General features: G+C 40.4%; 1 protein-coding gene across 1 annotated transcript; it reads right to left on the minus strand.

Moving 5' to 3' along the window:
• Positions 1-473: 473 nt before the first annotated feature.
• Positions 474-22316, minus strand: cip2a (cellular inhibitor of PP2A). The gene is made up of 22 exons (XM_038732533.1): positions 22228-22316; positions 21868-21970; positions 19623-19770; positions 18899-19011; positions 18625-18719; positions 18434-18530; positions 17937-18059; positions 17245-17390; positions 17053-17128; positions 15141-15380; positions 13974-14136; positions 13723-13870; positions 11741-11840; positions 11214-11332; positions 8717-8897; positions 7724-7798; positions 7009-7119; positions 6281-6477; positions 5214-5327; positions 5014-5096; positions 2229-2368; positions 474-839 (listed from the first exon to the last, which is right to left on the minus strand). Exons 2-22 carry the CDS (start codon positions 21967-21969, stop codon positions 693-695), a joined length of 2718 nt encoding a protein of 905 aa, XP_038588461.1. The 5' UTR covers position 21970; positions 22228-22316; the 3' UTR covers positions 474-692.
• Between the last annotated feature and the right edge of the window lie 908 nt (positions 22317-23224).

Below are 23224 nucleotides of genomic sequence, written 5' to 3' on the forward strand. Positions count from 1 at the left end.
CCATGATATCTGGTCTGTTGGTCGCCTCGCCGATCAGAAAGCTGCAACTGTTTTTTATTGCCATCACAGCAGGTAGGAAGAAAAGGAAAAGTTTAAGTTTTGTTTGTCATTTCAACTGTAAGAAATAAGACACCAGAGAAAATGCGCATCATGATCTTACTTGACGTCACTGGGTGTTCCTGATACATTAGGTCACCCTCATATGATTCTTCACAAAATATTCATCAGGAACTTAACTAAGAATGACAATTTAGTTCATAGTTGGAGTTTCCTTATTGTTCCTATATCCTGTTCTCTGATGTTGTTCCTTTGGACAAAATTGTGTCAATGGGGAGTTTGCGGACTCAAGCAGATCTACTTTAGGGAAGGTGACATAAAATAATACATGCATTTTCAAGAATGGGCGGCCAGTCAGCATGTAACAAAAATGTATTATACAGGTCTGACTGACTATAGAGGGCAACACACTTACATTTAACTTGGACTTACATACAGATCCATCATTTATTTACTAAACATTACAAACACAGACACATACAAGACACGCAAAGACTTCAACATGACCTCCACTTTAAAATACACGTTTAGTTTAGTATATTTCATTGTGTTTAATTATAAAAAAGTTCTATACGTTTAAAAATTAAGATCATAGTCCATAAAGTGTTTTTAAAATCTAGAATCGCTGAGCGTCCTCAGAGCGACAGGTTGACGTCGCTCTTCATCTTGCCGCTGCTGAGGCTGTGGATCATGGAGATCATCGCAGAGTGTTTGTTCAGCTCGTCCTCTTTCTGCTTCAGCTTCACCTCCAGCTGGCTCTTCTGCAGCTCCAGAGACGACGCCTGGAAAACGGGAAAAGGTTCAGTTCTCTGCAGCTTTGCGTCGAGGCATGATTTACCTGAGTATTTATGCCCGACGTGATGAATACAGGACACTTTTTAGTAACAACCCAAAACTTTTTAAAAACTTATTTACTGGTTTTATGTTTTTTAATCTCTTTGTTAACACTAAACAGTTTTACTGCTATGTGTATACCTTTTTACACATTTCCCACATAGGACAATAAAGACTGAATTCATTTCACTTGAACTTAAACAAATGCTTCAAAGAAAACTTTTGAAAAGTTTTGAACCAACCATGATTGACAGAATTTATTCAGACTTTGGAGCGTTTCCTCCTGCATCAGTTGCTGTAGTTCAGTAAACAACGGTTTGTTAGAAAAGAGAACAAAATCAAGCCAACTACAGGAAAAAAAACAAACACACTGTGTCAGTGGTTTTCAAAGTCTGGGACTGTGGGCCTCCCCTCAGACAAAGAAAAAGACGACCCCCTCACACCCTTAGTTTCACTCAATTCCTGGATAACTAAGGATCACGATGTTGTAAATTCATCACACAGACACTCAATTGAGCCAAGATGACCTAATATTTCTGTTTGACATGACTTCAGACTACACCAAATACATAACAAAAGGTCTGTCCTGAGGCCTTTATTAGTTTCTGACTCTGACAGAGTCCATTGCTTCCCCAAAACTACTGTATCTCTGAACACTCTCTTTAACCGAATCACACACATTCAGGCTATTCTATGTGATCTCCTTTTGATAACTAATATATTATTTCTAGGGTTGTCAAACGAAAAAAAAAATTTTTAATTTCTATTATTATTATCATCATCATCATTTATCAAAGTCTGTATTAACAATGACTGCAATTCTTACCAGTGTGTCTTGATTGGAAATCAAATTAATGCAAAGAAAGTTAGTTTCTGAACTTTTTAGATTAATTTGATTATTTCATATCTAAAGATGTGCAAAGAGGTAAAACAATCATTGTCTTCAGAAATATAGTCTTCCTTAAGCTTGCTTTCAAAAAATTCTACAGCAAAAGTGCATGTACAAAATGTACACACATTATTATAAAGTGCATTTCTCCATAGCTTCATTATTTTTGAGTTCATTTGAAACCAATGAGACAGCATTTGCTTCAAGTAGGAGTTTCAGTTTGGCTGCTTTGCCAATTTTTTTCTTTTTTGCAAAGATTCTTTGGTAACAGCACCAGTGGCGGTGTAAAATAAGAGTATTGCCACGACTCCCACTTTGAAAACCTCTGCCCTAAGTAGACAGATAGCAGATGTCAGATGAAGTGGAGTGTGACCAGACTCTAAACAAACCTGTCCAGGACGCCCGACGGCGTTTGTGTTTTTCTACCTAGACACAAACTCTTCATTACCTTGATGCTGGCATCCTTCCTGGCCTGCTCCGTCTTGTTAAGTTCCTTCCTCAAAACATCCACCGTCTCCTCCAGATCTCTCCTCTCTTGATCCTTTTCCTCCACCTTCCTTACCTCGTCCCGCAGCTCACCACGCAGACCTGACAGGAACATTTATTGAAGCACATTAGGGTTGAACATCGGGGCACGAGCTCCTGGGCTTGACCGAGGTTTGTCCCCAAAATCTGTATATTTGTGTGCACATGTGTACTGAAACAAAGACACCATCCCCACACAGCTACATTACAACCTCGCTGTCACAAAAACCAACCTTGAAGTGTCGTTATTAAGTCGTCGTTATTATTGGTTTGGGAGCACATACACAGACCTCAGTTTGCACTCATTAAAGATTAAAATGTACATTTATATGCAACTTTTATCGTGATTTAGTCTGTTAATGTTCACGTCACTAACTGTAATCTGGGGTTCTGTAGAAACGTACTGTTCTGTTTGTCTGCAGCATCATTTCCTTCGAGTTTGTTAAAAAGCTGCAGTAATCTCACAGTATTGCTCTTCCGACATGGTGACAGCATCAGTCAGACGCTAACAGTCAACATTCTGTGTTTTTCTAAACGACAGATCGGTTAGCCGTCCCACGCAGATTACCAGTCTAACAAGGTTTCATTTGTAAAACAGCAGCCGCCCTCGGGATGATTCCTAGGCCCCATCCACACTACTGAGTCCTTTTGCTACGTTTGCACTTCCCGTCCAGACTACAACGGCGATAACGAAGATAAAGTTTGGAAACGCTGCCGACCCCGTTTTGCGTTTCAAAACTCCGGAGGGCTTTTTAGTGAAGACGGCCCAAAACGGAGGACTTTAGAAACGATGACGCAGCCGCTCACGCATTGGCTCTCTCATTGGGTCTTATATTATTAAAATATTCTGTACAGTGCAAATAACACGCTGCCTACACTTGTACTGTGCAAGTCGGCGTTTACTTTGCGACGACTCCCACTCTGTGTTCCGCCACACTCCAACTTTACATTCAGTTACAGTCCCAGCTCATTATTGGTGCATGCAAAAAAAACCTGCTCTGATTCTTTGTCTGTATTTATTTATTATTTTGCCAAATCTTCTGTAACTACGGAATAGGCCAACTGCTTCATGTTTACTCTGACCCGTGTACCTGAACGGCCAATAGATGTGTGTTTTCAGTCGTTTAATATAGACAGAGATCAACTCCAAAACACAGCTAAAACGCTGGCGTGGACGGAGATCGTATTCGTTTTAATTCTCCGTTTCTAAACTAACTACTAACTGAGTAGTGTGGTTGGGGCCCTAAGCTCGTCAGAGCTGTCGGGACATTTTTATTTGCGGCAGAAAATCTGACAATAGCCGTGTTTCCATCAACGTTTTTTAATGCGCATTTTGACGTATCGCATTAGAAAAGGTTGACGGAAACGGTAAATTTCGAAGAAAAAATAAATCCTAAATTTTGCAAAACAGTTTTTACGCTTGCTTAAAATACATGCACCTCGCAGCTGGTGACGCTCATTTGTGCTGAGAAAAGAGGTGGATGCAAATCTGGGCAGGTAGCCTTCATCATCTGTTCTGCCGAATTATGCATTCACCTCTTAAAGGTCCTTTTCAGATCATTTGCTCTGCACACTGATCAAACGGGGACATCACCGCATATTTTTGCTGAATCTCTATGAACGCTACTTTAGTGAGTCTAACAAAATATTAACGACTCTAAACGTTGATAAAATATATAACTTCAAACCATTTATTACCAGTGATGTTACCAGTATTTTGAGGTGCATGGAATTCTCGGCAGGATGCAAAACTCGGCATAACACCAGATATTCCCATAACGTGTGGAGACATGGCTGGTAGCAATTTGCCCGCTTGAAACACATTTCTGAGAATCTCTCTCCATTTTTCTAAGATCAATGGCCATCAGGTTCATGTGACTGGTTTTGTTTCTGGTTTGGAAGCCAGACATCTTGCTTATTTACAGCCATCTGTAACGTCAACTACTGACGTAACTACGCTTACTGTAAATGTAAATGCTCCGTACTTTTATAGCGCCTTTCTAGTCTTTTCGAAAACTCAAAGCGCTTTTACACTACATCTGCATTCACCAGTCATACACATTCATACACTGAGCCTAAGTGCTCAAACGGAAACTAACATTCACACTCACTCATACACTGGCGGAACAGCCGCCAGGGGCAAATCGGGGTTCAGTATCTTGCCCAAGGACACTTTGACACGCAACCAGGGGGAGCCAGGGATTGAACCGCGGGAGCCAACCCGCTCTACCTCCTGAGCCACAGCCGCCTGGTTTATTCGCCAAACCAGCTGATGGAAACGCACATATTTCTTTTTTTTTTTCTTTTTGCGACACTTAAAATTCGCATGACAATTGGATGGAAACATGGCTAAACTGTGTAGTCTACTGCCTCCTGAAATAAACTACTGATTATGGAAGAAATAAGCATCTTTATAGGATTCATTAACCTGCAGCTCTGTGGTTAAATTAAAATTCATCCCAGGAATCCTGGAAAGAGTGACAGATTCCTTAAAGTAATAATTTTTCACCATAAATCGTTCAACCCTATGCCCGATGGGGCAGAACCAAGTGAGAAATGTTCAAAATCCAGGAAGCCGGTGCTTTAAACACGCGTTAGTTTGAAGCAAATTTGAAATCATTCATGCAATTTCAGCAATAGGACACACTAAACGAATGCCAGCAGCTCAAAGACTTATTTAAGCTGACTGATGTTGATGTCTGACCAACCTGCGATGTCACTGTTCTTCTGCTGCAGGTCTGTTTGGAGGGACCTGATCTCTTCCTCTCTCTCTTCCAACGCCGACGCCATCCTGAGAAAGACAGAGACAGAATTTGGAGAGGCCGCTGCCACCTGGACCTGCGCGGTGTGTGAAACGGTTGCTGTATTTATATAAACAGCACTGCTAAATGATGTGTGTGTGCATTACTTTTCATGCTGCAGCTGCAGCGCTTCGTGGTTCTTCCTCAGACTGTCGTTCTGTTTGGTGAGCGAGATGTGAGCCGCCTGCAGCTCCTTCAGCAGCCGCTCGCTCTCATTGAACCTGCACAGAAAAACAACCCGTTACACACCTGAAAACTACTACACATCCAGCAAACCTGAAGCCTTCAGGCTGCCTTCCCTCCTTTGGTCTGAACCGCTATATTATATTCATTTTGGTATTTAGGTCCTCAGGTGTAGATTTAATATGTGATAAAAAAGTCTTTAGGATTCTGATGGTATTTTTGTAAAAAAAAGTCTCTTAAAAACTGCTTAAAGTCGCCAAAGTCAGACATTTACACTGAGGCTTTAGTGACCTGAGGTTACAGACTCTGGTGACTAGAGAGTCCAAATGATCTGAGTATTTTTAACTTTATCTAAATAAGATGAACTGTTTGTTTGATTCTTCTTCGATGGTCTTAACAGTTAAGAACACATGAAGAAATAACAAATCTTTTACTTTGATCAACAAGAGAAGCTACTGGCTGGCTAGTAGACGCCAACATCTATCTACTGTTACTCATAAACCCTGGCAGAAATGTTGGATCAGGCATGTAACACATCGCTTTTTTAAACAGAATAATCGGTTGGATTACTAATGTGTTAGATCTAAACCTGCAGGGTGCCTAATTTCAGGGTTCGAGTTCAATAATTTTTTCACAGACATTTTGGTCAAAGAATGACAGAAACCCAGTAGGGACAAAAAGCCCTACAATTATTTGTATGTGTAATGTATTGACATATATGTCACAGTTGTGTCAGTACTTCCCAGCTGCATTCAGTAATCCCTACTTATATCAATTAACGTGACCCAGATATGGCAGACAATTCATAGAAGGATTAACTGAATTAAAGTTAATTTTAGTTTTTCTAACATCAACATTTTCCCATTATGACATGAGCTTTCTAGCTACTGTGGTTTGCAGTAGCTGAACTCAATGTTTTTTGAGACCTTCAGATACAATTTATATGAATCTGTGGTGTTTCTTCTATCCAACGGGCCTGTCTGCCTCTGACCTGTTGAGCAGGGCGTTGTAAGCCCCTTTCAGGGCCTGGTGTTCCTCCGAGTCCTGCTGCAGCCTGGCGTTGTGCTGCAGCAGCTCCTCCATGTCGGCCTTGGAGCGCTCCACCTCCAGCACCTGGCTGCTCAGCTCGCCCTGCAGATCCTCGCGCCGACGCTCCGCCTCCTTAAGCAGGCAGCCCAGCTTACAGGCCTGCGCACAAAAGAAACGCAGAGCGGATAAATAAAGATCAGCAGTGGGATATTTATGCTGTGGATGGTGAGACTGCCTGGACTCCATCAGCACCGTCGTACTACTAATGATCCTTCTGAGCATCCGGATGGCTAAGTTTGTTTAAAGCTCTTTACCATCCAGCTTCACAAATCACATATAATCAAATCATGAATTCTTTATTTAATGTGAACATAATTTAAATAACATTGTGATATAACCTAAATGAAGTCTATAATTACAGTTGGGGCTGCGACTAATAATTTTCATTATCGATGTCTTGCTTGGTCAGTCAAAAACCGAAAGATATTCAGTTTACAGTGACATAAAACTGAAATAAGTAGCAGGTTTAAGGGGGTAGGTAACCGTAAATGTTTGGCATTGTTGCTTGATAAGCGACTCAAATGACTGATTAATACATTTTTCTGTCAATTTGATTAATCAGCTAATTGTTTAGCCTTATTCCTGTCCCACTCTGTGTGAAATGCACTGGTGGAAGTGTGTGAATGTTACCTCGGCCTCTGCTTGAGCTCGTTGGAAGCGATACTGAGCGATGAGACGGTCGGCCTGAGAAAGAGCCAGAGCCTTTGCCTCCAACAGGTCCTGCAGTCGACTCTCTTTAGACTGACGGGGAGACACAAAGACATGCTAGTCTTCAAAAAAACTGAGCCAAGCATCATTTTACAAAGTAAACTGAATTATCCACTTTCGTCATAATTATAGATTCCAGTTATCTCAATTTGTAAATACAGTTTACTGGTCAAACAGGTTATTATTAAAAACACAGACAACCTTTAACGATCTAATGTGATTTCATGTGATCTTATCTTTGTGAATCCTGTAATGTTCAGTTCTTATTGTGTCAAAAAGGAATTGATTCAATGTCTATGGTCATTTTTGAGGCAGCAGTTTTGCTTTGATGTTATAAGAGATTGATTTATCTTATTAGTAATTTCTTATTCATGTAATATTTTGTTGCCCCATGTATAAAAAAATAGGACAAAAATGATCAATACAATATTACACTTAAACAGGAGCCTTTGATAAAAAGCAGGATTTATTGTAAGGTTTAAGAAACAAAGCAGGAAACGTTCCTTCAGTCACTTCCCCTGTTTTAAAAACAGCAATATAAGTCAAATTTAAAAAAAAGATCAAATATTCATCAGGTCAGCTGCCAAGTTAACGTCTAGCAGTAAATTCTCCTCTTTCGTCTGACAAACACACTCACCGCAAATGCAGAGAGCTTCTGTTCATAAATGTCGATGATCTCAGAGACGTGCGAGTCCTTCGCCTGTTCCTGCAGCTACAAACAACAAAAAGACACTTTCACACACTCAAATACAGCTGAAAGCACGTGACACGGTTCATTTTAATGTTTTCACCAGGCTGTTTGGCACCAAGAAGATTTAAAAGTTTTTCTTTAATTGAAAAGAGTGAAATGTTCTACAGCTTTACAACTGTTGACCAGCTAGACGGTTGTTCCCAAACTTTGTAGCTTGTGATGCCTAAAAACAAAGTTATTATAGTCTATTTGTGACCCCTTGATGCTGGATGCATATGCCTAAAGCTGTTGAGCTGTTAATCAAAGAGTAATTTTGTCCTCTCAGGATGTTTTATGGGAAAACTTTTTAGGGCGTTGAAGCTTATGATCTTGTGACTTTGAATTATCTTGCAATCCCCTAAGAGGTTTAGACCCACTAGGCGACGTGTCTACAGAATTAAACTACATGCTGACACATCTGACTGTAAGATCACTGTGAATCTACAAAAGTCACGAAAAACACATTATGGTCCACTACAAAAGTCAAAATAAAAGTTGAGAATAGATGTGTGAGGTTGGTTGAACTCGCTTCAGTGATTAATGACCACAGTGTTATTCAGCATGGTGAACACTAGTCGTCGCTCTAAGGCAAGTCTGCACTACGCTGCACTATTTAACTCTTAATTGTGAAAGCATAAATAACAAATTTTAACAATGTAGGCATTTAAAATGATGCATTTACACAAAATGGTCCGAAGTGCCAATAGGTCCAACGACCCAATGACCTAAAATACCAACAAAAAGTCAAAACAGAAAACATATTCCCGTAAGACTGCTTTGATCATGCGGACGGTAAATTCTAAAATGTGAAAATTATGAATATTGAATATAAGCACCAATCTCAGCAATATAACTTTCCAATATCAGTGCATCCTTTTTCCTCAACACACCATACTCTACCTCTAAGCCATTCTGTATCTTTTCAACCAGACTGTGCACACTCCTGCTGGAACCACTGGAAGAGTCCAGGACGCTGGTGTTCATCCTGGAGAGCGGGACTTCCTGCACAGCAACACGTTTGACGGACAGCTCAGCCTCCCTCTGGCGATAGGCGTTGTTGGCGGCGATACTTTCTCCCAAACTTTAGAAATATTGAAAGTTTGATTAACGGCATGAACAACAGCAGAGTGGGAAACTGAGGACTACTTTGTATTCACATAAATCCATTTCAACACCAGTAGACATTAAGACATTTCTATGAATTGCTGTTTTCAGTTGGATGATTCAGTATTGGTCCCGACTTCAATCTTGAGTTCAAATATAAACAAGTGAACAGATGCTACAACAAGCCGTGAATAAAAACCACGGATGTACAACTTTATCGAAACAACTTATTTTAAAATGAAAACTAAGCTAAATGACTATTTTCACTTTTAAAGAATATGGATTTACAATAGATATACACTACCGTTCAAAAGTTTGGGGTCACCCAAACAATTTTGTGTTTTCCTGAAAAGTCACACTTATTCACCACCATACGTTGTGAAATGAATAGAAAATGGAGTCAAGACATTGACAAGGTTAGAAATAATGATTTGTATTTGAAATAAGATCTTTTTTACATCAAACTTTGCTTTCGTCAAAGAATCCTCCATTTGCAGCAATTACAGCATTGCAGACCTTTGGCATTCTAGCTGTTAATTTGTTGAGGTAATCTGGAGAAATTGCACCCCACAGAAGCAGCTCCCACAAGTTGGATTGGTTGGATGGGCACTTCTTGCGTACCATACGGTCAAGCTGCTCCCACAACAGCTCAATGGGGTTCAGATCTGGTGACTGCGCTGGCCACTCCATTACCGATAGAATACCAGCTGCCTGCTTCTGCTCTAAATAGTTCTTGCACAATTTGGAGGTGTGTTTAGGGTCATTGTCCTGTTGTAGGATGAAATTGGCTCCAAATCAAGCGCTGTCCACTGGGTATGGCATGGCGTTGCAAAATGGAGTGATAGCCTTCCTTATTCAGAATCCCTTTTACCCTGTACAAATCTCCCACCTTACCAGCACCAAAGCAACCCCAGACCATCATATTACCTCCACCATGCTTAACAGATGGCGTCAGGCATTCTTCCAGCATCTTTTCATTTGTTCTGCGTCTCACAAACGTTCTTCTTTGTGATCCAAACACCTCAAACTTGGATTCATCCGTCCACAACACTTTTTTCCAGTCTTCCTCTGTCCAATGTCTGTGTTCTTTTGCCCATCTTAATCTTTTATTGGCCAGTCTCAGATATGGCTTTTTCTTTGCCACTCTGCCCTGAAGCCCAGAATCCCGCAGCCGCCTCTTCACTGTAGATGTTGACACTGGTGTTTTGCGGGTACTATTTAATGAAGATGCCAGTTGGGGACCTGTGAGGCGTCTGTTTCTCAAACTAGAGACTCTAATGTACTTATCTTCTTGCTCAGTTGTGCAACGCGGCCTCCCACTTCTTTTTCTACTCTGGTTAGAGCCTGTTTGTGCTGTCCTCTGAAGGGAGTAGTACACACCGTTGTAGGAAATCTTCAATTTCTTAGCAATGTCTCGCATGGAATAGCCTTCATTTCTAAGAACAAGAATAGACTGTCGAGTTTCAGATGAAAGTTCTGTTTTTCTGGCCATTTTGAGCGTTTAATTGACCCCACAAATGTGATGCTCCAGAAACTCAATCTGCTCAAAGGAAGGTCAGTTTTGTAGCTTCTGTAACGACCTAAACTGTTTTCAGATGTGTGAACATGATTGCACAAGGGTTTTCTAATCATCAATTAGCCTTCTGAGCCAATGAGCAAACACATTGTACCATTAGAACACTGGAGTGATAGTTGCTGGAAATGGGCCTCTATACACCTATGTAGATATTGCACCAAAAACCAGACATTTGCAGCTAGAATAGTCATTTACCACATTAGCAATGTATAGAGTGTATTTCTTCAAAGTTAAGACTAGTTTAAAGTTATTTCCATTGAAAAGTACAGTGCTTTTCCTTCAAAAATAAGGACATTTCAATGTGACCCCAAACTTTTGAACGGTAGTGTATGTTAAGACTTAAAGCTGAGATTGGCAAGTTGGAGAAACTAGGAAGAGACAGCTAGATTTATAAAAGTACTCAACTAAAAAATACCACCCCCTCCCTACAAAGCCAGTTCCCCAAAACACACTGTGTCCCCAGATATCTGCATTTACGTTGGTAAGCTAAATATCTTCATAAAACCTATCAGCATAAAACTATGAAAATATGACCCAGGTTGTAAAAAACAGAATATTTTAAACCAAATGTGTTGCTTAAAAATTGTTGGTTTGGGAGATGAATTATAAACCAAATGAGTCAGACTTGACATGATTGGCAGCTGTGGGGTTCAGATAACAGCAAGTCACTTCTAGCAGAGGAACTTTTGAAATGATGATTTTCACAGAGTGACTCACACCAGTGAGGGGAAGTCTGGCAGGGGTGTGGCTTCAAACAACAGAGCGAGTCCAGTCTGAACACGCTCTCTGTGGTGGGACGTCAGGGCCAGAGAGAGCGGAGTCACGATCCTCTGGTCCTGGAAAGCGAACAACAGTAACGAAAGCAGATGATGAAGCAGAGTGTAGCAAAGAGGTGATGAGTATGTGAAAAACCAGGAGCTCACTATACTTGTGGGTCCGACACCTTTGTGGGGACAAAATGCTGGACCCCACATGTTTAAAGGGCTCATTAAAGGTTAAGACTTGGTGTTAGGGTTAAGCTTGATTTATACGTAGCTATGCATTTCTACTTGTGCATCTGTATCAACGGCGTACGGTACGGGGTAGGCTATGGGGCTACTCAAAGGCTACGCCGTCGATTCAACGCAGAAGCATGAATCGCACTTTAGTTGTAATGGTTAAGGTTCAGGGGTAAAGGTTAAAGGGAAGGCAATCTCTCAATGACGGGTCCCCTCAAAGATAGTGACATCAGGCTGTGTGTGTACCTGTAACATCCTGTAGAAGCTGGTCTCCATGTCCTTCACCTGTTGCCTCAGTTTGCTCATTAACTCCAGAGTCCTCAGCAGAGCTTCTGCACACACCTGACTGATACAGAAAACACACAACTTTAACGGTTTTGTATTAAAGCTGCAGCGGTGGAGGAAGTATTCAGGTATTTTACTTAAGTAAAAGTAGCAATATCACTGCAAATACTTCATTACAAACAAAGGTCCTGCATTCAAAGTAGACAGAGCTCCTTTTGCCTCCACGAATACTTTTATACTTTATTATACAGCAGGATTATTATTACTGAGAAAATACATTTTCTCATTTGGCAGACGCTTTAATCCAAAGCGACTTACATTTGAGGAACAACATACAATCATTAACAGAGCATCAAATACAGCACGAGATCTACAACTGAGCAGCCGTGAAGACTAGTAAGCGCTAATGGCACATGACGCATCATTGCGGTAAATACCTAGGAAAAGAAGTTAACAACAAGTGCAATCAATACAAGATAATTGTAGGGGTTGTTTGTGCATGTTTGAGGTTTGAGGTCTTATAAGAGGAAATGTTCCCGGAAGAGATGGGCCCTTGCTCTGATGGCGTGCGGTAGCTCGTTCCACCATCGTGGTGTCACAGATGAGAACAGCTGGGACTGGGATTGCTTTGTGTTTCGGGATGGCAGAGCCAGGCGGCGTTCGTTGGACGAGCGTAGAGGCCGAGAAGGAACGTAAGATGGGTGCAGACCCAGTAGTCACTCTGTATGCAGCATTAGTGACTTGAATCTGATTCTGGAGGCCATGTGTAGCCATTGGAGGTCACACAGCAATGGAGTGGCATGCGTCCTTTTGGGCTGATCATAATAGTCGGAGGGCATTGCAAAACGTAAGCAGCATTTTAATGCCGGAGCTGCTGCAGTAGAGCTAAGTTTTTAATTTAAATGCTGTTGGGCAGCATTGTATTTTATATGCTCATTAAAAGTTTTAAAACTCTTTATCTGCAAAGTAACGAGGGCAGCTCCGGACTGCAAATGTGTTTTTCAAGCAAAAACTTGAAAGTTAGTTTAATAAGGAACCTGCTCTTCCTCATGCTCTGAGGAAGTCTACAAACTTATCAGCAAAAGCAGAAACCACACAGACAACAACTGCTCTGATGGCTCGACACACCATGAACCCCTTTAAAACTATATCAAGGAACTAGAAAATGTTCATCATTAAACTGATTGATTAACCAACAAATACTTTCAGCATCAGCCTTATGGTCACAAGATTCCTGCAACAATTAATAACCTTTAAATGGCATGTCGAGTGTTTCCCACATAATGAAGTGTAACTGCGGTGGCTGCAGTGTATATTTCTATATATACTAGTTTATTTCACCATTAAAATTCTACTTCATTCTCCACCTTTTTTCAGTGTTTACTCACTACTTGAATCTACCCGTTTTGCTTTTCCCCTTCAATTCACGTCTTACCGAATGACGTGCACTGGTGTGTTCACTGGTGCTTTACCTGGTCTCTGCTTGTAAAATATCCACCGTGTCTGTGTCGTTATGTAATACCAGATAAAAGTTTCTCTCTGTGATTTTCTGCAAAATGCTAAAATGCCAAAGTCTATCTGTGACACATTTAAATCTATAATTGTAAACATACAGATAATAATATAAAAATCCCGAAGAACAAATGTGTCCAGAAAATATTTGATAACCAGAAGAAATTTTAATTAATCAAATTGGCAGACAAATGAAAATGAGTATACTCATCCAATCACTGTCAATTTGCCTCTAACAAGCAAACATCAGCTTTAAAAGTAACTCATCCAAACACTTTACTGTATGAAACTGTGATCCCAACATGGATCACTGATCGATGGAGCCAATTCATTAAAAGGCTTCAAGCTCTAAACGCATGCAACTTAAAATACCTGAGCAGTTACGGGCAGCTACAGCAAACCTGGCGATCAGAACCACAGCATTCACTCACCTGAGGTCGCTGTCAGATCCAGGAGGGAGGCAGGTGAGAGGGCTGTTGCTATGACAACAGGAGAGGAGGGACTCAACCTGGGAGAGGCAGAGCTGAGCGCTCACCTGACGGGACACCAGTGATCTGGTGGAGTCCTCGGCACACAGGAGTGGAGGAGTTAAGGCTTCAAAACAAACAGAAACAAACAAATACACACAAACAGCAGACAGGCACAGTGAGGTATTGTTGAGGGTATTGATAAGTGAGGATATTGAGCAGCAGACTGGTGACATGTGTGATGCGGTGGCACTGTTTCCTGAGGTGAGCGTCTCCCTGCGCAGGATCGAGGCCCTTCAGCAGCCCTAACAGGACCGGAAGCAACATTTCTATGAAGCTCAGCACACATTCAGATACACTCTCTGCTCCCAACGCCTCCTGGATGGAGAGAGAGGAGAGGACACATGGAGGGGAAAAGAGACAGCAGGAAGTAAGTTAGCAGCTACAACCTTTACCTAAACCTATTAGACCTACAGCGAAGTCATGCTGTCAAACACGGACTGCACGCAAGACGATCATAGAGCGACTGTAAACAAAGTGGCACTTATGGAAAGAGGGGATTAGATTTGAGACTATCTAGTTTTGGGAAATGTACAAAAATAAAAGCAGCAAGCCAGAAGGGAAGGGAAACGTTTTCCACAAGGCAACACAAAGAGTAGGAATGGGAATCGAAACTAATTTGTTAGCGCTACCCAAAATGTGCCCGTACCACTGAGTATCGAAAAACTGCGGCTTGTTTACTTGATTTTTAAACCAATATTTACTGATAAAATGCATAATTGTGACATTTCAGTTTTCAATTTTGTTTCGCTACTTGTCTTAAGGCAACATTTACCATTTCAGAAATTTGACCTCTGTGTTGATGCAGAAAAAAAATTATATTCTTCAAAATAGGCTTTAAATAAACAAAAAGGGGAAGTCCTGGTGACGTTTAAGACGCCAATATCACAAATAACATTGCTATTGCAATATCAGTCAAAATAATAGCAGATAGATATATTTATTTTTTTAATCGTGCTAATCAGCTCTACATTTAAGAGGTGCAGCTCTTAACAATAATAAAGTGACTTTATACATTAAATGTAACACATTAAATACAGTCTACTCAGTCCTAATTTGGGTTCATGCTTGTGTTTTAATATAACAGGTTTGGCTATAATTCAGTGCTGCGCTGAAAACTGCTGCAGGTTTTATAGTTGAAATGACAAGTATTGTGGCCGAGAGACTATTTAAATGTAACTAACTGATTCAGACTGAATCAATCTAATCTCACTTAGCAGGACTCATAGATGAACCTGGTCTTAAACTTACAGTCTTATTGTCAAACTTCTACACGTGACAAATCTGTCAGTGCCTTGTGTGTCCCTGGAGGGATGCCGTACCTCGAGCAGCTCACTCAGCAGCTGCAGGGCCTGGAGCGAGCAGGACTCAGCTCCCTCCACAGGTGAGCTCAGCCACTGCACAAGGGCAAGCCCGGACTCAGCTTTGCGTCCACCTTCTAGTCCGGCCCCCTGCCTGCGGCCTGCAGCCCTGAGTTTGGGTCCAGCCGGTTTGAAAACCACCTCGCACAGCAGCGAACACAGACCGGAGACACTGCACATGGCCAGGAGGAGCTCTAACACCTGGAAACAACACGCACAGACCAAGGTGAAACTGCAATGAGGATTTCTCGCTATTTTCTGACATCATTAAAGACCAAAAGCTAAATTACCAATATTTGGTAGGTAAATAAACAATGAAAATAATTTTTAGTTGTAGCTGTAATACTGATTAGTTTACATTCTTTGCTTTCTTCTTCTGCCCTTTACCTGCACTACAGGTCATTTTACAGTTATCAGCTTTACTGATGTTAACAATCTCTTTTACAAGGCGTCCTTGAGGGTAAAGCCTATTTATGCAGTCTGAAAGTTATATAAAGATAGACAGATTAATATGTAATAGGGCCGTACATAATAGGGCTGGACGATTTGGAGAAAAGGTCATAGTGTGATTATTGGGAACAATATTATGATTAGCAATTCTGATTCGATTATAATGAAACAAATTGTACTACGAGTCTACTTGCTTAATTATCAAGGAACTGCACATGAGTGTATTAAATAATGTTTAATTAATAGTAGGCTATACTGTTAGTATAATAATCTAATGGCTCTCATCCAATCTTTGACTATTTGGGGTCAGCCTTATCAATAATTATACTGTTCGACATTTAATGATTTTCAAATGTTTTTTAATGTCCTCTCCAATCAAGGCTGTGATTGACTAGCTGACTGACAAGCACATTGGCTCTGTGAAAGGTTTCACAAACTTCTTAACTCAAACCTTCTTTATCTTCTCTCAGTTTTCTTCCGTCTTACTGCTTCAGCTGCTGCCGATGTCTCTCTGTCATAGAGTGCCCGGCATTTCTCTCGGTGCTCCGGTGGCGCGTCCGAATATGTTTTGAACGATTAGCGGGGGAGCAGGCAGGGGGTTTACTGTAGGTTGTTGTCTTAAAAGTTACTGGCAGACTGCTCATAAATTATTTCTCACATTGCACGTAGGCTTATCTACTTATAGTGGCAAATGTGAGAGGCGGATGGAGATAATGAGCAGACTGCAGCGCACACAGAGAAGACGATTTGCAATTGCGATTAGATTCATTGTGCAGCCCTAGTACATAACTGCTAACCTAGTCATTTTTTTAATTGACTAATTTTGTGTATTCTCAAGAAGAAAAAAAAAATGTTGCCTATTACTCGATTAACATACCAATTTATCCAAAATAAAGATCAAAACCCTGTCTAATAAATAATTTTATTCAATCATACTGATGAAGCACATTAGAATAATGACAGCAGCATATCCCAGCAAATTTCCACATCACTGATGTGTTGTGATAATAACAATAAAGAGATATTAATTAGGTTACTTTACTTAAAACTTTAAATGTTTCTGACATGGATTTATTTCAATATTGAGTAATGCAGTATGATAATCAAATGTATTTCTGCATCAGTGTGGGGCAAAGAAAACAACTGAAACGATTCACAGACTGTACGGTTATTGTTGTCTGCACTGTTACTTTTGCTTCACGTGTTCATGCTGCTTCACGTATTCGTGGACAGCAGTTGTGCGGCTGTGAAGCTATTTCCAGTTCACAGAAAGCTCACAGAGCAGCACGTTGTTGAGTGTCTGTCTAAAATATTCCCGCCGAAAGTGCGGTCTTGGGAGAGTCGACGTACTTAAGTGATCGATTACATCAACAAATCGCCCCGGCCCTAATGTATATCTGTTTCCAGGATTCTCTCATCTCACCTTTGCGGCAGAGTCCGGGTCTTTTGATTGCAGCAGTCCTAAAACTTGAGACACACATGCTGAGAAGTGCTGATACCTTAAAAATGGAAAAATGGTTTTCAACTTGAATTCACTGTCTGGTGAACAAAGCCTTGAATCAAACTCTGAGGTTAAACTCAGCGTGAGATGTGGCTGTTCGTGTGTGTGATGTACCTTGTGAGGTTATCGGCTATCTTTGGGTTTTTCAACAAGTCAACCAAAAGGTCAACGGAGTACTTTCTTGTCAGAGTACCGTCGCCGTTCACGATGATGTTGAACACTAGCTGGAAAGTCTGGTGGATATTCTTTGCGTCAAAGAGCTGAGAAAAAAAAATAGAAACAGAGGGGATAAGTCTGTCTGGCATTAACGAACATGTGACTGAGTTTTCTTGTTTATTTAGACAGCATTAAATAAAGCTGAAGTGAAAAGAGGAACAAACTGAAATAAGGAACAGTTGTATGAGCTGTTAAGTCAAAAAACTTAATTTATGCACAACCAAAAATAAAGGTATGAAATATTATAATTATTCATAAACAAGCTACATTTTCCATCCATTATGTTTTTCTAAAGGCTTGTAAAGTGCTGCTGGCCTGACCGCACGGATAATGTAGGTCCCAACATACATGTCTGATAGGGCTACACTGTTAACTGACCAAAAATATGCTGCAATAGCTGTAGAAATATGACACTGCTGTACCTGACTGTTTCATTTTAAAAGTAAGGGTTAAGATCTTTCTTCATTTGGTAGAGAAAGGGTGCAGAGTATTCACAGGTGTGCAACTTTAAAATAAAAAAAACCATTGTTTTCAGCCATGGCCTGACTTTAAACGTGAGCAGATCCCGGCAGCGAGCGTTTCCCACCTACCTTCTCTCCAACCTTCTCATTCAGAGTGAGGCTGGCCAGTATGGACAACGTGAAGACCACCACAGTCAGACTGTTGTGAGCCAGGAAGTTGATCAGAGTACGGTAGAACGGCTTCACATTGTCCTACAGGAACACACACACATACATACACAAGACTAGATAATCTTTCTGCCGTGTGGATGTTGTGTTTGTCTGCCATCTTAAAAATGTTGATCTGGAATTTGGTGTCCTTTAAACACAGATTTTCCTGTCATCTGGCAGAACGCAGATATAAACTTTGGAAATATTATGCTGAACAACAAGTCAGATACTGTGAGGATCTCTGAAGACCACCATGCTTGCTGAACGTCCTTTCTTGTTACAGTAAGGACGTGCAAATACAGGTAAAAATCACAAACACCCACTTATTACTAATAATTGTTTGTTTTTTCTGCTTTGTCTTGTCTTGCACACACAGACAGACATCCTGCGTAACTTGCTGTGTTCAGCAGACTCACCAGAGACTTGATGTGACTCTGCACCGAGTGGTTGTCACGACACAGGTTGGCCATGAGGCCGAGGCACGGCATGATGATGTCGTCATTGTGAGACTGGCTGTGGCGCAAGACCCGAGGGAATATGGTTAACTGAATGTCAAAAAATACAGCTTCATTATGTCGTACTGGGAGATGTGAGACGTGATTCTTACATATTTGTCATGAGGAAAGCGATGAGCTCGTGGATGTAGTTTGCAGACTGGAAGATGCGTGTGTTGTAAGTCAGTTTCTGCAGCACCTGCAGGCACTGAATGAAACATACGAGACAACATGATGCATAGGTGAGGGTTTCTCCGGTCTCAAAATCATTCAAAGATTGTACCACAACCATGACCGACTGTATCTTGATGAGTTATTTTCATTTTAGGAAAAAGAATAAATTTACTCTGTCCTTTAAGGAGCATTGACTGTAATTTACTGACTTACCTGCAATACCAGGGGCTCTCCTGGGGTGGCGCTGTGGCAGTGGATGACAGAAGCCAGAGTGCTGGTGAGGTTGTAGCTGCTGTTAAGAATCTCCCGACTGTTGTCATCACAGGCTGAGGGGGGAGAGAGAGCATGCAGGTGGGGAAAAAGAAAAAAAATGTTCTTTTTCAGACAGAGAGCTACCAATTCGGTTTTCTACCTCAGGATTCACACACTCACCGGGAGGAAATCCTAACAGTGTTGCTTTCTACCTTCACTGTGTGATTAAAGCATGGCAGTGATCTCTCTAAAGGGTCACTATAAAAGGAGAATAAGGAATGTTTGCCAACATACTTTAAGGTAATGTGTAAGTATCAAGGTGGACTCTACTTTTTTATGACTCAGTGACACTATAAATTGTATTTAATCTATTTGTATTCTCATCTACTGTTCTTCAGGTACGAGCGGAACTGCTGATACTATAAGCATCACACAAATACCCTCAAACTAAAGTGGAGATACATATCTTTTTTATGAATTTTAGTAATGCTTGGTCTTGGACCTAGCAGCAGAGAAAGGGTTATCTTTATGGCTGTGTGAGATCCCTATTTGTGTGCATCTGAAACCTATCACCTAACGCCTAACGCCCCCTATGTGAGGCCAACACAAAACAGCTCAAGCTTTTAGGTAATGGTGCATGTGTGGTGTGAAAGTTGACACATGTATGTACATTTGTTCAGTCTACCTAGTTGAACCAGCAGGGAGATGATGGAGCTCGTCAGGGTCGGGCTGGTGTTTGGGTTTCCAGCCAGCTCCACCAGCCCACTCACACATTCGTGGGGAAGCACGTGGCCTGAGGAGAGCAGCTTCTCACATTTAAGGCCTGAAACCTCCTGCAAACACACACACACAAGCGCATGTAGAAACGCTCCTGAGCCCCGCAGGCTGCATAGGTGTAACGTATACGCAGGGAGGGTATGCATGCAACACTCCTGCCAACTTTCAGTAAAGCTACAGTACCCCTACCAATCCACTGACTTGTAAACACAAAGCTTAAACAGATTTATTATTTTGGTTTGATCCTAATCACACTGTCCTGTGCTTCGAGACAAACAGTCAGCGCACACTGTGGGGCAACATCACCTCAGCTGATGCTCAGCCTAGTTATTATGCAAATGTCTATTTCATGTTGTTATCTACCGAGCATGTGTATTCCATGTGATTTTTGTATAAATGGGAAAGATTTACCAAGTCAGAGTCAATTAAGGAGAGATAATCAGAGGCTCATGCAGTAGCCTTTATAGCCTAATTAATAGCTCGGGCTTTAATTTGTTTAAATCACTGAACTCACAGACACGCAAGATATCAATCGATTTGTCTCTTCAATACGAAGAGAAAGAGCTCACAGCCCTGTAGGATGTTCTGTTCTCAAGCTGTGGCCTGTAAAGAATGGGAGTGCTTTTGGTCATTTATATTGACTGTTTTTATCAATATTTTAATGTTTTGGAAGCTTTATTATAGCACGTTATTTGGAACGTGGTTGTATGGAGAGAAATAATGGTTTGAAGATAACTCCCAATAAAAGTGAACATATAAACAGTAAATATGGCCAAAACATGGTATATTTTTGAAAAGATTGTGTAATAACTGTTGTACATGAGTTTCTTTTCATGAAATTTACAGTTACAGTTGTATTCCAGGTGTATTTGAAGATAGTCAGGTGCATTATAATCTACCTTGTGTTGGTTTTGATGGTTTATTGCATTAAAATATAGCTTTTTTTTTTTACCAGGTGAGGAAGAAAATGTAATTTTTTCTGTATTGCATCTCCATGTAGTCTGTAATGGTAAAATAAATATGTTAATGTACAATGGATTTATATTTCTCCTTCCTTCTGACCTTTCAAAGGAGAACAGAATTATGCAGCTAGGCCTAATAGTTGAGGAGATATCACTGATTATTTATTTTGGGTATTGGTTATTTTAGGTGTTTTTTCTGGAAATAGGTGCCAGGGACCACCATGGCAGTAAATCTGAATTAATACTTTGGTGCTCACATTGTTTCAAGTTCAAGTTTATTTATATAGCACATTTAAAAACAACACTACTTGACTTAAGTGTTTGCCACAATAGACAACAAATATACATGACATGTTTCTGTAAAAAGAACTGAACAATTGAATTGTGGAGAATCTAACTGATCTAATGATGAGTAGCGTGTCCATCTTGACAAGTAACATTTATATTAGTATTTACCATCAAAGCAGCTTAGAAGTAGCTCAAGAGGGTAACCAGGTGGGCTTTAAGAGGTTTTATGCATCCAAAGAACTTCTACAGATGGAGACCTGCCTTTATTTGCAACAAGTGTAGCCAACCAGGACAGTAAAGGACAGCAGGGCTCTGCAGCGGGTGATTAAAACTGCTCAGAAGATCATTGGTATCCATCTCCCGAGCATCAGTGATATCTTTGAGGTGCCTACACAGAGCCCAAAGGATACTAAAGGACAGCCAGTTCATCCTGCTGCATTCTGGGAAGAGATATAGAAGTTTCTGCTGCCGTACCACCAGACTGCAGAGCAGCTATCAGACTTTTAAACTCAAATTCATCCTTTTTACCATTTTTATGATTGCTTTTGTATTACTTTATATTGTCTGCTACGTAGCAGAAATTTCCCTCTACAACCTGACGTAAACTGACAAATAAACCTTAACTTGTACAAGTATTATGTATATTATAGCATTTATTTGGATTGTCTTATTTCATTACAAATGCTGTCAGAGGGTGTACATGTTGATCAAGTTTGGGTCCCTTCTCCTTCTCAACACACTTTATGGCACTTATTTGCAAGACTATTGAACTAAATTGTTGAACCACAGCAGTTACCAGCCTCCTTATGTGATTCCACCCCCCGTGCTTGTGTCCCTATAAACTCTGAAACCACACCTGTGCCCTTGGTACTGCAGGCTGGGACATTAAATCAGACAGCTCACCTCCACCTGTTTCTGTAGCTGCGCTGCGTTGTACGCTGTCCTGCCGTCTCTGTACTGCTGGATCGCCAACAACAGAGACTTCAAACACGTAGTCATGTCCATCCTGTGGAACAGCGCTATCTTTAAGGTTATAACATAAAGACAACACATAACTATCCTTTCAAAACAAATGGACTAACGTTTCACAACCTCCATCTTGAATTTCCTACCACACTTAACTAGCTAACAAGCCCATCTTAGTTTCATGACAACAGCAAACTAAACAAACTAATTCAAACGTGGCTTAAAAGTCTTGACAGCCGCTCACTTATTATAAACGACTACATTAATATATATTCGTGCTTGTTTGTTGCAGGCTACCTGTTGGTGTTTTCTCTTCTTTCACAAACATCAACAACACAGCAGCTACTTCCTCCCGCTTCGAGCTTCGAACTGGAGAGGGACGGACCATGTAGGAGGAAGAAAGAGGGGGCGACGACGACAGTTTAAAACAACACCGATACAGTTTATGTTCATTTATGTACAATATAAACAAACAGGAAGGTGTAACTACGTTTTCTCCAGTTTTAAATTAAATAATATGCAAAGGTTTGTATGTGTGTTATATAAAATAAGCGATATGAAATTGCACCCCCCCCCTTTTTAAGTGTTTTGGACCAGAGAATTCACGTAACAGGACGGGGCGAGAAACATCCGTTGTAGTTCTTATGTAAAAAAAAAAATAAATAGCCTACATTATTATTACTTTAATTTATAATAATAATTACTTTATATTTTCAGTTGACATGAGTAAACCAGAAACCATTTAAGATTTAAAGGCTGATGATTGTGGCATGTCTTGTTGGTGAAATGCTGTTTTTCTCTTTATTTGTTGTTAATTTAAAATGTGTTTGTCCCTTGTTGATTTGTAGAGATTGATTTTGGTTCACCTGTCTAATGCAATCAAATACAAGAGCCCTGTCTTTAAAAAGTTTGTGTTGATTCATCTTTGTGGTTAGTGGAGGTGTTGTACTGTACTGAAATGTTTTTTTTTAATGTTGTCCATCTTATTTACAAACACAATAATAGGCAAATATATTCATATGATGCATAACAGTGCAGCAACACATGAAGGTATAGCCTCAACAATAAACACAAAGTTATATCAGCATGCCTGACACAAAAACGTAACATAAAATTCACATTATATACACATTCAAATCTAATGAACTGGATTTTCTTTCTGCATTATTAGTTATTTATTAGTTAGTTAGTTATGAATCTGCATACACACAGGTCTAACGTGCTGTGGTAAACTAACAAATACTCAAGAAATTATATAATTTAAAACCTAAACAACACATAAACAATTTCAGAT

The sequence above is a fragment of the Micropterus salmoides genome, unplaced genomic scaffold (assembly GCF_014851395.1).
Source record: "Micropterus salmoides isolate LMB-PRFRI ecotype aquatic unplaced genomic scaffold, ASM1485139v1 Ms_hic_scaffold_1, whole genome shotgun sequence".
In the NCBI taxonomy this organism is placed as follows: Eukaryota; Metazoa; Chordata; class Actinopteri; order Centrarchiformes; family Centrarchidae; genus Micropterus; species Micropterus salmoides.

What these genes read in the sequence shown, in the direction of transcription:
- cip2a (XM_038732533.1), bottom strand. Translation starts at nt 21,969, where the DNA reads ATGGACATGACTACGTGTTTGAAGTCTCTGTTGTTGGCGATCCAGCAG. An exon ending in AGATACAGAATGGCTTAGAG is followed by an intron (nt 7,799 to 8,716) that starts GTAGAGTATGGT and finishes TGTTGTTTGTAG; the next exon opens with CTGCAGGAACAGGCGAAGGA. An exon ending in GAGCTCAAGCAGAGGCCGAG is followed by an intron (nt 6,478 to 7,008) that starts GTAACATTCACA and finishes TTTTGTGCGCAG; the next exon opens with GCCTGTAAGCTGGGCTGCCT.